The 17,010-nt window shown below is 41.1% G+C and overlaps 1 protein-coding gene across 1 annotated transcript in view; it reads left to right on the top strand.

Annotated features, from left to right (window-relative positions):
* The window catches only part of prex1 (phosphatidylinositol-3,4,5-trisphosphate-dependent Rac exchange factor 1), a 204,203-nt gene that overhangs the window by 181,696 nt on the left and 5,497 nt on the right, over nt 1-17,010 (top strand). Inside the window, exons 33-39 of the mRNA XM_078236543.1 lie at nt 457-559; nt 8,752-8,895; nt 9,733-9,838; nt 11,412-11,478; nt 12,139-12,329; nt 15,176-15,278; nt 15,411-15,478. Of these exons, the coding sequence (XP_078092669.1) occupies nt 457-559; nt 8,752-8,895; nt 9,733-9,838; nt 11,412-11,478; nt 12,139-12,329; nt 15,176-15,278; nt 15,411-15,478 (782 nt within the window). The remainder of the gene's footprint in view (nt 1-456; nt 560-8,751; nt 8,896-9,732; nt 9,839-11,411; nt 11,479-12,138; nt 12,330-15,175; nt 15,279-15,410; nt 15,479-17,010) is intronic.

The following is a 17,010-nucleotide window of genomic DNA, read 5'->3' as shown; positions in this document are numbered from 1 at the left end:
TAAAATGGCCCCTTAGTGTCAGGGGGATTAGCAGGGTACATACATGAGGATAAGGCCTGGGTGGGATTGTTGTTGGCGCAGGCTTGAGGGGCTGAATGTAATGTAGGGACTCCATGATTCTATTCTATAATTCTAAGCACACAGGCCTAATGAGAATGTACTATTGAGAAGAGATTGAATCCCAGAAGTTGCTGTAGCATGCATACAGTGCAAAATTCCTCCCCTTCTTTCATTGTGTGCCTGACCTGAAGATTATTTTATAAAAAGTGTAACAGATATGTGTTTAATGTTGTCTAACTTATGTTAAAGTAGATAATATGCAGGAGGGAATTATTTGAAGCAGTTGCCTGCTGGATGCACAGGCCAACTGCAGTCTCTTGTTTATGGAGTTTGGATATTGTTTTCTGGTCACATCTATAAAGTGGAATTAATAATTATCGTTTTATTTCTGCACAGAAAGATGAGCGCATCATGCTGGAAGACACCAAGGTCGCTTTGTCCGATCTGGATAATGTAACATTCGCTTTCAGGCAGCTGGAACACGAATACCCAGTAGCAAGTAAGGATTTGTCACGACTGCATTATTTTGAATGTTAACCAGTGTTTACGGTCTGTGCTGAAATTGTGTTCAAAGAAAGGTGAGGCATGACAACAGTAATTATCGACCAAAATAAAACTATCATCAGAACAAAGGGAGATTTTGTTTCTGGAACATTGTGTTTCTTGAAGCTGAACGGCCTGTCCCTTTATAGTCTGTGTACGAATCAAGAATTTAGGAGCTAGTGTGGTTTGTCCTGTCTGAAAAATCTGTTCCAATCTAATCTGACGGGATGACTATCTCATGCTGGCTTTGGGAGTTAATTGTGATAAGAGTTTAGGTAGGCATTTATCTCATTCCTAGTGTAAATAGGCAGTAGCAGAGGCTAAAGGTTAACTGGTTGGAAATATACCATTGGCGCAATCGTGATCGTGCCTCCTGAGGTAGGGGCTGAGGTGTGTTATTAGTGCAGAGGAGGGTTAACTGCTCTCTGTATGTAAGCCAGAGTGTACCTGACTTTTAGGATTCAGTGGAAAGGAATATGTGGAGGTGGCGTTGGGGGAAGATTCCAGGAAAAAGTGAAGTCACTGGGTGTGGGTTAGAGAAGGGAAGTTGGTGCTTTTTCATGACGAGAAGAAAGTAACTTGGGTGGGGGAGGTGTGAGGGATGGGCTGAGGTGGCTCCTCAGTGGAGAGGGAAAATGATCAGTGGAGGCATCTAGTGGAGCAACTCGTGACCAGGGAATCTGAAGTAGAAATGTGAACTGAAAAACCATACTATGGAGGAGGGGGGGGGGGGGGGTTTATACAAACAGCTTTCAGGATATCTGAATGCATGCCCCAAAATAATAAGTATATAAGATGGGTTTTGGAATTGCTCAAGAATTTTTCAGGTCTCCAACACAATTATTCTGTTCCATTCTGTAAATATGATTATCCCAACATTAGACTGAATATGACGCTAATTTAGGTTCAATGTTTTTAAGGTGCATTGTTAGGATTCTTTAACTGCTCCCTGTTTTTTTTTAGTATAATTACTCCACCACTGAATCCCAATTCATTTCAGCCATTTTCAACAGGATAAATATTTTTAAGAAGGACTATTTTGAATTGCCTCAAAACAATCGGTGCTCACTTCTGTGATGCAGTGAGGGTGCAGGATATTTGCCATCAGACTTGATCTGGATGGAATCGATTCGATGGCAACACATTCAAATCTGTGAAATCGAAAGGGTATTTAAAAGAGCCACGGGGTGGCGTTTTATAGCCGCCCCCCCCCCCCCCACAAAAATGTGAATTTCCAGTCCCGTCGAATTTGATGGAATTTTGAATGGCTTGTTTTCCAGCAAGGACTCTAACAACACCAGGTTAAAGTCCAACAGGTTTATTTGGTAGCAAACGCCCTTTAACCTGGTGTTGTTAGACTCCTTACTGTGTTTACCCCAGTCCAACGCCGGTATCTCCACATCTTGTTTTCCAGCCCCATCCCCAGTTGCAATGGAGCCATAAAATTTCTCCGGGTGCTCCGGTTTCCTCCCAGAGTCCAAAGATGATTTCACGAGGCTTAGGTTGATTGACCATGCTAAACTGACCCTAGTTTCGGGGGGATTAGCAGGGTAAATATGTGGGGTTACGCGGATAGGGTGGGATAGTTGTTGGTGCCGGCTCGATGGGCCAAGTGGTCTCCTGTACTGTAGGGATTCTATGATTCCACCCAGTATGTTTGGACCCTGGATTATGCTCTGCTGATATTTCTGGACCCAGATTAGGGAATCAACAGCGTTGTCAAATAAGACCGGCTAAATAAGTGCCTCCACTTTAAATTTATTATACTGAGCTCCAGCTATTTTCACATAAACGTGAAGTAATGAACAAAGGAAGCAAGAATCAACATCAATAGACTCTAAAGTATTTGTTTTACTTGGATTATGTCTTGCATCTGGTTTATTGATTTGATTCATTATTGTCACATGTATTGGGATACAGTGAAAAGTATTGTTTCTTGCGCACTGTACAGACAAAGCATACCATTCATAGAGTTTATAGGGGAGAAGGAAAGGAGCAGGTGCAGAATGCAGTGTTACAATCATAGCTGGGTGCAGAGAAAGATCAACTTAATATATAGTAGGTCCATTCAAAAGTCTGATGGCAGCTGGGAAGAAACTGTTCTTGAGTCGGTTGGTACGTGACCTCAGACCCTTTTACCTTTTTCCCAATGGGAGAAGGTGAAAGAGAGCATGTCCGGGGTGCGTGGAGTCCTTGATTATGCTGGCTGCTTTGTCGAGGCAGCAGGAAGTGTAGACCGAGTCAATGGATGGGAGACTGGTTTGTGTGATGAGGTAGGCCAAACTGTGCAGTTTAAAGAGAAGTTTTGAAGTTGCGCAATTTTCCCGCAATAATGAGTTTTACACTCAGTACTTGAGGAGAAAAAGGTTCTTTGAGAATTTCTGATATTGAAATATTAAAATGTTAGGAGAGATCGGTTTTGGGGGATATTCATTGTGTAATCAGTTGCTGAAATGGAAGTAAGTTTTCAACACTTGGCATTTGCTCAATATTTAAAGATTTATATGGCAATTGCATAGTATACTGGTTTGAAATATCCCCTAGTTTTCCCTGTTTACTACTAAGTTTCAGAATGAAAACAGACTAAGATGAATCATTTTCATTACTAAATTTGAAACTCTGGACTAGGGCAGCAGTCTAATGTTTCGTTTGAATTTATTATCGATGAACAATTAAATCAAAGATTCAAAATCTACCACCGTTCTACTTAGTTATTAACTAGACGAGTAAGCTATACATATGTTTTTATTATATGTGCTTTAGCAATATTGCCCAAAAGAAAAATTGTATGCGCCAGGTTTTGTTGAAGTAAGCTAACTTGCAGTGTGCTCTGTTAGTCTGGCTTGTCCTCACAAGTTACAGGTCATGGGTTTTCTCTCAAAACTTGTTGGACGGGCAAACTGGAAAGAGCGTGGCAAGGACAACAGGGAACCTTGGTGAATACCAAGACAAACAGTGCACCTCTTCAATCAATGCAATTGAGCGATAAAGGCCAGAATTTCCTGACCGTTCACGCCAATGGGATTTTCCCGTCCTGGTGCAGTGAACGGAGATTTGGCTTGTTGCCAAATTCTCCACCTTCATGCAGTGGGAGCGTGGCATGAACGGATGGTAAGATCGTGCCCATGATGTCAAGACGGATGAGGACGAATTCGAGTGATTAAATCTAATATATTAAATAGATAGATAAATGGAGAGAAAAGGAGAGGTTGGATTGAGAGAGCACACAAAGGAAGGAAAAGTCAGAAAATGTGAAAATTTAAAAATCTCCACCAACATCCTTAAGGACTGGGATTCCATACTGATTGACTTTCTAAGAAAGAGAGGTTATTGGCAATCATTGACAATTATCAAGTAATTAAAAGCGCTGTTACTTGACTTAACTTCCACTGGCATGTTTAGTGGCCAATTTATCGGCAAACAGAGAAGCCTCATCAAAATCACAGGGTGGGCAAGAATGAGATGCCTTTTTGATAAAGCTAACGATAGTGACACAAATTATCCAGCAACCTATGGCATTCGCAGCTCATGAGTTATCTCTTCCTGCCTACCGTGACTCAGATCTTCTTCTCAGCGATGACCTGACAGCTTTCACCATTCATCTCACACACAGTTACCCTCAGACTTTTCCATGGCTTGTCAGTGGAAAATTTGATTAAGTCGACATCTGTTTCAACGTGCCGCCCTCTAGAGGGGATCTGTGAGTAGCTCGAGCAGCAATGAGACTCTTCAATACATCTTCATTGAGGCACAAAGCCAAGATTTATTTAAAACATAGCGCAGGAAGGAAAATAGAAATTGGGACAAAAAGATAGGATTAAGAAAGAGAGATGAGATTAAAAAAGAACAAATTAACATTTTCTTCTGAGGAATTGAGGCTCCGCACTTTGCAAAAGAAAAATAATTTTTTATGAACACAGACATTGTTCAGCAGTAACTATCACTTATTGCATCATTGAAAACTAACTTCCCCCGAATATTTACATATATATGATTCAAACTGGATGATCTATACCAGAAACTACTGTGCTCGATGTATTGTGGCACTCTGCTTTGTTCAAGGGGGTTTTAATGCCAGCAGCTTTAGCTGGTTAAGCAGATTTAAATTTCCCCTGTTATGTGGATGTTGTCCATGGCAAGTTTCATCAACAAACACAGCCTAACTTTGGCAAAGTTTCATCGTGCTCCATGGGGGTGCATTGCTTGTAATGTAGCATCAAAGCCTATTTGTACTGTAAAATAGACCGTTCTGAAATATAACCTCCTTGCTTCCAGAAATGGAAAAAATGCCAGTCATGGATATGTCAATCTGTATGTACAACATCTAATTTTAGCAATTAAATAGAAGGCCTCCTTCCCAAGGCTTTTAAGTTGCAATTCTTTGACATTTAAATATATAACATTCTCCATTGGGCTGCACTGTTGCTGGACTTTCTATCCTGGGATGAAAACACTATGTTGGGGATCATCTTACCTCAATGTTTTAAAGGCTTGCTAATATTTTACTGGGGAAATTCATCTCCACCACCCCAAACTTCCCCCACCATTTGACCTCTGCACACTCTCATCTAAATAAATTCCCTTTCAACTCTGAGCACCCTGTTCATCTTTTCCCAATGCCTGATTCAAATGAATGTTTCTCCATCCAGTGTATGCCTTTTGTTTCACTGGTACATCTTTATTACCTTTCGATTGTATCATCTCTGCTATCTTCTATTAACTTTTATATTAAGGGGATCAGTTTAAAAGTCAACCTTTTTATTGCAGCAAGATTAGATTTAAAATAATTGCTCCAATTGAATTTGGCTGAATATTGTAATTCTGGTCATCTTGGATGCTTGTAGTTCAGTGCTTGATGTTGCATTTAGATTTTCTTAAGTTTTTCTTTAATCTTTCGTGGGCATTGCTGTCAAGGCCTGCATTTGTTGCCCATCCCAATTGCCTTTGAACTGATCATTAACTATCCAGAGAACAATTAAGAGTCAGCCACATTAGATAATATCAACAGGATTAGACAAAGTCAACATGCTCCAGGGACCTGGGTTCGATTCCCGGCTTGGGTCACTGTCTGTGTGGAGTTTGCACATTCTCCTCATGTCTGCGTGGGTTTCCTCCGGGTGCTCCGGTTTCTTCCCACAGTCCAAAGATGTGCGGGTTAGGTTGATTGGCCATGCTAAAAAAAAAAAATTGCCCTTAGTGTCCTGAGATGTGTAGGTTAGAGGGATTAGTGGGTAAATATGTAGGGATATGGGGGTAGGGCCTGGGTGGGTTTGTGGTCGGTGCAGACTCGATGGGCCGAATGGCCTCTTTCTGTACTGTAGGGTTTCTATGATTTCTATGGATTTATGAAAGGGAAATCATATTTGACAAGCCTACTGGAGTTGCTTGAGGACACAACTTGTAGGATAGATAAGGGTGAACCAATTGGTGCAGTGTATTTTGGATTTTTAGAAAGCTTCCGATAAAGTCTCATGTAAGAGGTCAATGTGCAAAGTTAAAGTGCATGGGTTTGGGAATAATACATTGGCATGGATTGAGAATTGATGAGCAGACAGCAAACAGAGCATTGGAATAAATGGGTGTTTTTCAAAGCAGCAGGTGGTGACGAGTGGAGTCCTGCTTTAATTGATACCTGGGGCCCAGCAATTAATAATATATATCAATGGTTTTGATGAGGGAACCAAAAGTAATGTTTCCAAGTTTGCTGATGGCATTAAACTTCGTGGGAACGTGAGTGGTGAGGAGGATGTTAAGAGGCTTCTGTTAGGAAACAAAAGATAGTTTTAAGATATTTGTATTGGTAAACATCAGAAATGAGGCATCGCTTTAGGTGAGTTTAACTTAATATTTCTGTGCATGGAGGGGCCTATAATTCGATTCATGTTGGACAAAAGTTGTTTGTATGTGTGGGGGCTGGTTAAATTCCAACTGAGAGAAGGAGAGAGAGCTACGACATGAAGAATAAAGATAGTTGCTCAGCAATTAGAGGCCCTGATATGAAAAAGAAGCTTTCCTTTGTTCTTAAGTTTTAGCTGAAAGCTAGAGCAGTTGGTGACAGGCAGCTAAAGAGGGAACATCTTTCTTAACTCTGCTAGAAGAAAAACCATACAATGGAATAATGACCAAGAAAGCCAATGCCAGAAATCTAAAGGACAGCTACTAAAGGAAAGTAGCAAAATGAAGAAGAGTTTCCAGAGAACCAAAGTTAAAGGAACAAAGATGAACTAAAAGCAGAACAGGGTACTGTTTATTTCAAGTCTCAGAACTGAAAAAGAAGCTGCCTAGGTTTGTGATATCTTATTTCGGTTTGTGAGACATTAATTGAAAATAATTATGGAGCAATCCATAATGGCTGGATATTGGAATTTGTGTGTAAAAGCAGTCAAGGCAAAGAAATCTTGACAGGGGTTTGCGTAAAACCTGGAGTGGATTCATTGGTAAAAGTGGAGCGGTAGCTCTGTTTGCAAGAGTCTTTTGGAAAATGTGGACTGAATTTTGGAATGCAAACCACGAATGGAAAGCATTATTATGAGAGAAGATTTTAAAGCGTGTTTTGGAGAATAGAGTTTGAAAACCATTATGTGACAATCATCTAAGGAGAAATCCCAAGACGCTAACTTGGGTTCAAAGAGGCGTGTGCACTTGTCCACAGTGGTCATGTATGTATCAAAGCAACTTTGTATGTTAATGAGATCCTTGTAACTTAAAAGATACTTTGTCATCTGTGATAATCTTAAAACCTGTGTGTATTTGTTAAACTATTTGCATTATATTGTAATTTTTCCATATTTAATAATTATTGTTATTAAAACTAATTTGTGGTCTTCCACATTTGATTTTTTTTAAATAGAAATTACCGTCTCTTGAGCCAGGGTTCCATTCTGGGATCTTCATATCCAGTTATAACATCAACTGGAATTGTAACACTTTGAGGTGATTTAGACAAGTTGAGTGAATGGGCAAATACATAACCGATGCAGAATGTAAAATGGACAAACATGAAGTTATCTATTTCGGCTGAAGAAACAGAATGGCAGAGTATTATTTAAATGGTGATAGATTGGGAAATATTGATGTACAAATGAACGTGGACATCCTAGTAGGCCAAGTCACTGAAAGGAAGCATGCAGGTACAGCAAGCAGTTAGGAATGCAAAAGGTATTTTGGCTTTCATTGCAACTGGACCTGAGTACAGGAGCAAGGATGTCTTACTGCAGCTGTGCAGGGCATTGAGGAAACCACATCTGGAGCTTTGTGTTCAATTTTGGTCTCTTTATCTAAGGAAGAATAGACTTTCCTTGAAGCAAGGCAGTGAAGGTTCACCAGACTGATTCCTGGGGTGGCAAGATTGTGTATTAGGAGATATTGGGTCGACTGCCCTGTACTCACTGAAATTTCGAAGAATCAGAGGAGATCTAATTGAAATGGATAAAATACTGAGAGGGCTGGTCAGACTGCAGGGATGGGGTGGCACGTTGGCACATCTTTGAACTGTGGGAGGAAACCGGAGCACCCGGAGGGAACCTACACAGTCACGGGAAGAATGTTCAAACTCCACACAGTGACTCAAGTCGGGAATTGAACCTGGGTCCCTGGCACTGTGAGGCAGCAGTGCTAACCACTGTGCCGCCCATTATGTCATTGCAGAAAACGAGGGGTTTACGTGTAAATTTTATGGTGTTCTCGAAGGAATCGTTGACGCTGTCTTCAGTCTCTAATTTAGCATTTGGTTGAAGCCTTAAAGGTGAATGGTTAGGTTTCAGAGAGTGGTCACTGGTGCACTGTGCCAAATGGTGGCCTCCTGAGCTGTTACATTCTATGGTTTTAAATTTTCTTCCATCCATGTTGACCTTACCTTCACTCGGCAAACGCATTTCAAAAAATTGTAAAATAAAATACAAGCTGCTATGGGCTCTGTGGTTTAGACATTTGTTTTCTTCTGGGGAGCAACCAATGCCTGCACTTTCTTCCCAGCAAACTTTGAAGAGTACTTGCCAGTTACTCTGTCTAAATGAACTGCAGCATTTAGCAGTCATTTAGCCTTGGGTTGCTCCAGTGGTCTAAGAAGAAAGAATCTTCAAGAATATGTAACGTTGCCATGTCATACCAAAACAGTTCCTAAGTGCTGATTTTGATTTTATTTTGCAGATAGTTCGATCACTTATCATGTTGATGGAAGCCGGCAAACAATGAAAGTTATCTTTTACCTCGAAAGTCATAACTTTGCCGAGTTGCCTTCTAAGTTCCAGAATGGTGGAAGCTTAAAGCTGCACACAGTGCTGTTCACGCAAGGTAAAATTGCTTTCATTTAAACACTGCAGCTGTCCTTTTGTGTAAGCATACCATAGCAAAAATTGTTTTTACATATTATGCTTTTATCTAAACTCTCCCTTGTATGTGATAAATGCTTAATTAATTGGATATGTGCTATTGATGTTTTATTTTTTCTCCTTGCATCAATTGGACTTGAATTGTAAGCTTTCGCCGCTTCGGAAGTGTGTTTGTTTATAAATCATGAATTTATATTGCAACAGAATGCTCTCCAGTGCAGGAGGTTGCTCGGTACGGCACGGTAGCACGGTGGTTAGCACTGCTGCCTCACAGCGCCAGGGACCCGGTTTCAATTCCCGGCTAGGGTCACTGTCTGTGTGGAGTTTGCATGTCCTCCCCGTGTCTGCGTGGGTTTTCTCCGGGTGCTCCGGTTTCCTCCCACGCTCTGGAAGATGTGCTGGTTAGGTGCATTGACCCGAATAGGCGCCAGTAACTTCATTGCAGTGTTAATGTAAGCCTTACTTGTGACTAATAAATTAACTTTTACGTTAAAAAGCAAATTGGCCTATTCTGGATGGAAACATACAGTATGAACCGTAAGGTACTTGGTAACAATTTGCAATCATTAAGATCTTGTCAGGATTTGAGTGAATCCAATTTGAATTGAAGAAAAGAAAATCAAACTCCATCTTCATGGATCAATTATTGTTCTCTGATGTAATCAAGTCTTGAACTATTAATTTTTTGTTGTCATTCCTCGGTGAATTGTTATTTTGCTCTTAAGTGGTTTGGTGTGGTTCAGGCAACCACAAGAAGATCCTATACCAAGATAGTAATAATTACTTTTTTCCTGTGTAGCACTTGAAAGCCAATGTTCTCCAGAAAATGTTTTGGCAGAAGAGTTTCAACAACAGATCAATTCAGCCTCTCTGGAAAAAGTTAAATATTATTATCGGAAACTCAGGTAAGTTAATTGCAGAAGGAATTTAGAAAAAAAAGACCAACTTTTTTTGGAAGATCATTCCTTGAAAGTATACTGATTAAATCAGTGATACAACCAATATCCTGTGACTTGGGGGTCAGGCTGGTGCAAATTTTAGAATCGTAGAATTACTACGGTGCAAACGGAGGCCATTCAGCCCATCGAACCTGCACCAACAATAATCCCACCTAGGCCTTGTCCCTGTAATCCCATGTATTTACCCTGCTAATCCCCCTGACACTAACGGGCAATTTACTATGGCCCGTCAACCTAACCCGCATATCTTTGGACTGTGTGAAGAAATTGGAGCACCTGGAGAAAATGTGCAAACTCCACACAGTCACCCAAGGCCGGAATTTAACCTGGGTTCCTGGCACTGTGAGGCAGCAGTACTAATCACAGTGCCATCCTGCTGCCCACTGCATTGATCTACATTTAATTCTTTCGGTAGTACTGCATACATCAAGGTTCTGGGTCCATGTTGGATAAAAATTCGATACTTCTTTTCCATCTCATGTTTAAAAAGACTGATCTTACTTTGCAATTAAGAGGAAAAGCAAGATTCCAAGTGATTGAAAATATTACTTGCTAATTTGATTGTTTAACATTGGGCCTCAGTCACTTATGATCCTGACTTGGGACTACATCACCGTCCCTTCACTGTCCCTGACTGAAAATCCTGGGGCTTCTTCCCTAACAACACTGTGGATGTACTTATGCCGTCCAGACTGCAGTGCTCCAAGAAGGTGGTGCACCACCACATTCTGGAGTGCAATTAGAGATAGAACATAGAACATTACAGCGCAGTACAGGCCCTTCGGCCCTCGATGTTGTGCCGACCAGCGGAACCAATCTAAAACCCCTCTAATCTACACTTTTCCAATATCAACCATATGTTTATCCAATAACCATTTGAATGCTCTTAATGTTGACGAGTCCACTACTGCTGCAGGCAGGGCATTCCACGCCCTTACTACTCTCTGAGCAAAGAACCTACCTCTAACATCTGTCCTATATCTCTCACCCCTCAATTTAAAGCTATGTCCCCTCGTGCTGGCCAACATCATCCGAGGAAAAAGGCTCTGATTATCCACCCTATCTAATCCTCAAATGGGTAATAAATTCTAGCTTTGCAGTAATGCTCACATCCTCTGAACAAATATAAAAGCAAATCAGACATATCCCTAACCCCCGTCCTAACCTAAGCTAGAATTCCATGGCTAGGTAGGTTTTGGTGATTGTGGTTATTAGAGGGAACTAAATTGAAGGATGAAAATAGCGCAAGAAGAGTTGGAATTCTAGAGTGCTAAGGAATTCCAGGACAATATTTGGGAGATTTACTTTTTGAAGAAAACCCCTTAACACATTCTGTAACATTGATATACTTTGTCTTCATGAGCACCAGGAAGATGTGAAAGGAAAAAGGGTGTTGAAAGATCTGTTGATGTCTGCTACCTGGCTCTACAGATTCAGGAGTAAGCTAACTGTTACAGATTTTTTGTGTGTCTCTATTGCATATCCAACTCTTAACTGAAGTTTTTTGATCTTTCTGTAGGACTTTCTATCTAGAAAGGTCTAATTTGCCTTCTGATTCTTCAACGACAGCTGTAAAGATAAACCAGGTCAGATATCTCTCGTGGTCTCAACACACTTCTATCATGTCCCTAACGGAGCAGGTTCTATGATTTTGAATAACTTGCATTTGATAGAAAACTAATCGATTTAGAATGGTTTGGTAATTAGAAATCTCTCTCTGCAATGAAAGCAAGCCAGGTTGTAAATCCTGCTATTTGTCTTGATGTGCTATTCTGAGTTTGGCGGTGATGTACCGTACTACGCTATTTGTTCTAATTTTTCTTCATTGCATTATCATGAAGTGCCCACATTTGACTTGCATTTAACATGCTGCTTGATACCAAGATAATGTTGCTTATGGTATCCTGCTAATAAGTACATCAGGAATAAAAGAATATGCTGATAGTGTGGGAGAAGGCTTGTGCAGAACCTAAACACCAGCATGCACACACTGGGTCAAATGGCCAATTCCTGTCCCTTCAATTCTGAGTAATTACTCAGTTTTTAGTGCAAGCAAAATGAAGATGTATATATTCAGCTGTACTTGATCTTGCATAGATTGCTGTACTTAAATATTAAATCTAGCTACTAAAAGAAACTTGAGACGAGGGTCCAGATCTTACATAAAGTACAGTGGCATTCCTTGCATGTAAAGTATTGACACAAACTAGACTCGTATATAACATTTTATTTTTAAAAACGTGCAGCTGTTACGTCCCCTCAACGCTTTGGAGGAACTTCGACGACTAATGGAGTTATATATCGGCCCAAAGCATTCGGCATCCACAGTGAGCTCGAGTAGTTCTGCTTCTGGAATCGCAACCTTGCCAATATCGTCTGAGCTCTGCAACAGGCTCGGAGCTTGTCAGATTGTTATGTGCAGCACTGGTATACAAAGGTAATTGATATATCTCCAGTTACCTCCGTCTTTCTGTTAAAACAGAGCATTCCAAGCTGTTCATTCTTGGATTGCTATAAAATTTGTCACGTAAAATTATCAGAATCCGATGATGTGGAGTATGTTGGCATGTTTACATTCGTTTGTGAAATAAATCTGTGTGGCTCACTCATGCTGCCATCACAGTGATCTTGACTTCATAGTCACTGTTACATATTAGCCGAGTGATGTCCAGCACAGCCTGAATAAATGGCTGTTCTCAGTGAAGGAAGGTCAGAAGGCAGAAAATTGAAACTACACTTGCAAGTTTTATGCACTACTGTTTGTATTGTTGCCCGTGCTGTGAAATCTGCCCAGCAATGTAAATGGGCCAACTTCTATGTTCGCCAACAGTCTTGGTAAATTCCAACTGAATTTCATTGCAGAATTAGGGCGGCACAGTGGTTAGCACTGCTGCCTCACAGCGCCAGGGACCCGGGTTCAATTCCGTCCTCAGGTCACTGTCTGTGTGGAGCTTGCACATTCTCCTCGTGTCTGTGTGGGTTTCCTCCAGGTTCTCCGGTTTCCTCCCGCAGGCCAAAGATGTGCGGGTTAGGTAGATTGGCCAAGCTAAATTGTCCCTAGTGTCAGGGGATTAGCAGGGTAAATATATGGGGTTATGGGAATAGGGCCTGGGTGGGATTGTGGTCGGTGCAGACTCGATGGGCCAAATAGCCTCCTTCTGCACTGTAAGGATTCTAATTCAGTCACTATGGAGATGAGTCCATTGTGTTTTGCAGCATTGTGAATACTACAAATTTTGAGAATCCTTGATGGCCACTGATGAGATGAATAAGAAATGATTGGTGCCGCTTGTAAACTAGTGCAGATCAAACACCAGGGCGGCATGGTGGCACAGAGATTAGCAATGCTGCCTCACTGCGCCAAGGACCTGGGTTCAATTATCGGCTTGGGTCATTGACTGTGTGGAGTTTGCACGTTCTCCCCATTCCTACGTGGGTTTCCTCCGGGTGCTCCGGTTTCCTCCCATAGTCTGAAAGACGTGCTGGTTAGGTGCATTGACCTGAACAGGCTCCGGAGTGTGACGACTAGGGGAAATTTCACAGTAATTTAATTACAGTGTTAATGTAAGCCTTACTTGTGACTGATAAATAAATAAACTTTTACTTTAGTTGTTGTGTCGAGCTGGAGACAGTGACCTTGGTGTTGGATTTGGTGTGCAATTTTGTGTTGGGAGTCTTCCTTTTGTCAAACCTCAGTGAGGATACTTTATTTTCTGAAGTGCTAGCTTGATTGTTAAGCTGAGGCCTTTTAGCCTTTCCAAGGCAGTGTTGAAAGAGCAACAGAGGAGGTTTGTGTTCTGGTGAACACATTTCCATCAACCAAAAGCACTTTTCAAAAAAAAAGATAATTTATCTCTTGGCTGCCTCACTGAGAAGCTGTTGCTCTACTTGCTTACTTGCGTTTCAAAAGTAATTAATTGGATATGAAGCATTTGGGAACCTGCTGTTTATATTAATGTTGCTGTGAGTTTGTTCTTAAGTATGGACTTAGTCCAAGTGGAATCTTCTGACCTGCCTCGTTTTTGAAACATCACCTGGAGGCATAATTTATGTCTTTATTGTCTAGAATTGTGCAGAAATGCAGTGAGGCCAGCAAGCGACAGCAGAACATCTCATCCAAATCTGAACCCCTCACATTTTTAATTCTCTCGTGGTCTGCAATTATTGAACATTTTCACAGTATTTGCCACTCAGTCCAGGTTTCACTTCAAAGTACAACCTTTGTTTAATTCTGTATGGGTGGCACAGTGGCACACGTTCTTCCCTGTCTCTGGTTTCCTCCCACAGTCCAAAGATGTGTGGGTTTTAGGTTGATTGGCAATACTAAATTGCCCCTTAGTGTCAGGGGGATTGGCAAGGTAAATATGTGAGGTTATGGGGATAGGGCTTGGGTGGGATTGTTGTCGATGCAGGTTTGATGGGCTGAATGGCCTCCATCTGCACTGTAGGGATTCTATAACACCTTATTTATGCAAGTTTAAAATTTAACTCTTGGCTTTCAAACGTTAATATTATCCTTTTTGTAAAGGTATTTTACTGGTGCTGTTTAGCATGTTTTTTGAGAGATCATAGATCTCATGTAAAGGAAGTTACTTTGGTTGTAGTGTACTGCATTTGTGTTGCCTGTGACATGCCAGCTGCCATATTAAACCAAACGTCAATGAAAATGTTTGTGCGCTATTCAAATGTATTTTTGTCAAAGTTTCCAATATTAATCTGTCGATTCCGAAGTGCTTTAGCCTTAAGTTGGTCCAGCCACATCATTATAATGTGATTTATATTATGTACCAGATTGTCCAGATGTGACGGCAGCACATTGCTTAAACTATTTTCAGCATTTCTGTACACTTCAGTCATTGCCTAGCTCAGAAGCTGCACTAAGGTACCGATTTCTCTGAAAAACAGCACTGCTAATTTTCAGCACTTTGAGCAAACGATAATAAATGTCTGTTTTTATTTGAGTAGGAAATGACGTTTCCTGATGTACAAGTAACCGATTTACATTTTGAAACCTAGAGGGAGGAGGGCAGGGCAAATTTTAGTTTTTGTGACCTCGGGGTGACAATTAAAATCTTGGTGAATTCGTCTTGTGGGTTCATGGATTTACTTTAGAAAAGCACGATGTGGGTTATTATAAAAGGATTTGATCCTTTTAGTGGAGTTTGCTGTATTAGTCGTCTCATTTTGTTTACCCTTCACCTGTGCAGGTGATGCCCAAGATGTTTTGTCTTTCTTGTAGTGACAAATCCATAGTCATTGTCCTGATATTTTGGTTTTATTCAGGAGTACTTTAAGCGTGACCCTGGAACAAGCAGTTATTCTTGCTCGAAGTCATGGACTCTTACCTAGATGTATCATGCAGGCCACGGACATTATGAGAAAACAGGTAAGAACCTCAAAGACCAACTAAGTAGATTCAAGGCATGTGCCTAATTGTTTTAAACTCCTAACCTGTTGTGCTGAGTGTGCAATCCAATTGCTCTTATTTGACAACAATGGATTCTTTTTATTTTTGTAGGGTGCAAGGGTTGAGAACTCAGCCAAGAATCTGAAAGTAATGGATCAGATGCCACAGTCTGTACCAAGGTAAATTATAAATGCATAGACGAGTAATATGTGGTGTGTCAGATTTGAGGAGTTACTCCAGTGGTTCTTCTCGTTCAGCCAGGAACAACATTTTCTGAATTCTTATCCTAGCCAGTCCACATTAGGAATGTAAAATATTTCTCACAGTATTTTTAAAGCGTTGTTTTCTCTCTAGTCCTTGATCGTGTAATTGGTGCTACCAAATTCATGCCTTTCTTTACTGCAATCCTGTGGTTGAGTCCCTCCAATCAGATCCTGTATCAGCAATTAAACAACTAACTCTTAGTAAGATCACAAATGCTAGCATCTTGTGACCATGGCCAACTATCCCTCCTCCTCCTCTTCCTCTTCCTCCTTGGACCTGTTGGCGGTCTTTGAAAGGGTTGACCACACCATCCTCCTCCAATGTATCTCCTCCATTATCCATCTGGATTGGACTGCTGTCACCTATTTCCATTCTTTTATCCTGTTGTAACCGGAGAGTCACCCGAAATGGTGTTTGACCCTGCTTCTGCACTGTTCACGCTGGTGTCCCCATAGAATCTAGTCTTGATCCCTTCCTTCGCCACCAACTAAATAATGGGAAAATCAAAACCATTGATTTCAGTTTTTGCAGCAAACTCTGTTCCTTAGAAACCAACTCCATCCCTTTACCAGCCAGATCCTTTTGTGCTTTCTCTCCCCAAAAGATTGCCTATTTCCACCCATGTATTAGCTCATTTGTTGCTGAAATCTTCCTCCATGCCTTTGTTACCTTTAGATTGATGATCTCAACATTCCCCTGGCCAGCCTCCCATCTTCCATCCTCCAGAAATGTGAACTTACCTCCAACTCTGACCTCTTGCACATTCCTGATGTCTAATCTCTCCAGTCTTGGAGGCTGTGCTTTCAACTGACTGGGCCCTTAGTTCTGGAATTCGATTTTTGATTTGATTTGATTTATTACTGTCACACGTATTAGTATACAGTGAAAAGTATTGTTTCTGGCGCACTTAACAGACAAAGATTGCCGTACATAGAGAAGGAAAGAAGAGAGTGCCACATGTATTGCTCACTGTTAGAGAGTTTAAAAGAGTTAGAATAAAGTTTTAGAAGCATAGAATGAGAGTAAAAGATAGAATTAGAAGGTATGCTGGGCACAGCTTGCAGGAGGTCGCCTCACTCCGGTGCCATCAGTGGTCACCTCTGGCTGATTTTCCCTAAAAACCCCTGTTTTCTTTTTCAAGACCCTCCTTTAAACTCACCACTTGATGATTTTGGTCCCCTTTCCTAATGTCCTGATGTGACTGTTTGATAATGCTCTTGTGAAGTGCCTTGGGATGTTTTGCTGTGTTAAAAGTACTCTAGAGTTCTGTGGATAACTCACTTATATATGAGTTCACCTTGCAGATTAAGAGTGTGCAGGGAGAGAGGGAATTTGTGACCACCAGACGGTCAAGAAGGCACGGGTAGCTAATGCAGGAGCCCCTTGAATGCATTTCAGTCTCGAGCAATACATGGGGGTGAGGCACAAAGAGGAGCAATTGTGATTG

Source organism: Mustelus asterias, chromosome 20, assembly GCF_964213995.1.
Source record: "Mustelus asterias chromosome 20, sMusAst1.hap1.1, whole genome shotgun sequence".
Lineage (NCBI taxonomy): Eukaryota > Metazoa > Chordata > Chondrichthyes > Carcharhiniformes > Triakidae > Mustelus > Mustelus asterias.
The sequence above is the reverse complement of the archived record's forward strand: the minus strand, read 5'-3'. Positions and strand labels throughout refer to the sequence as shown.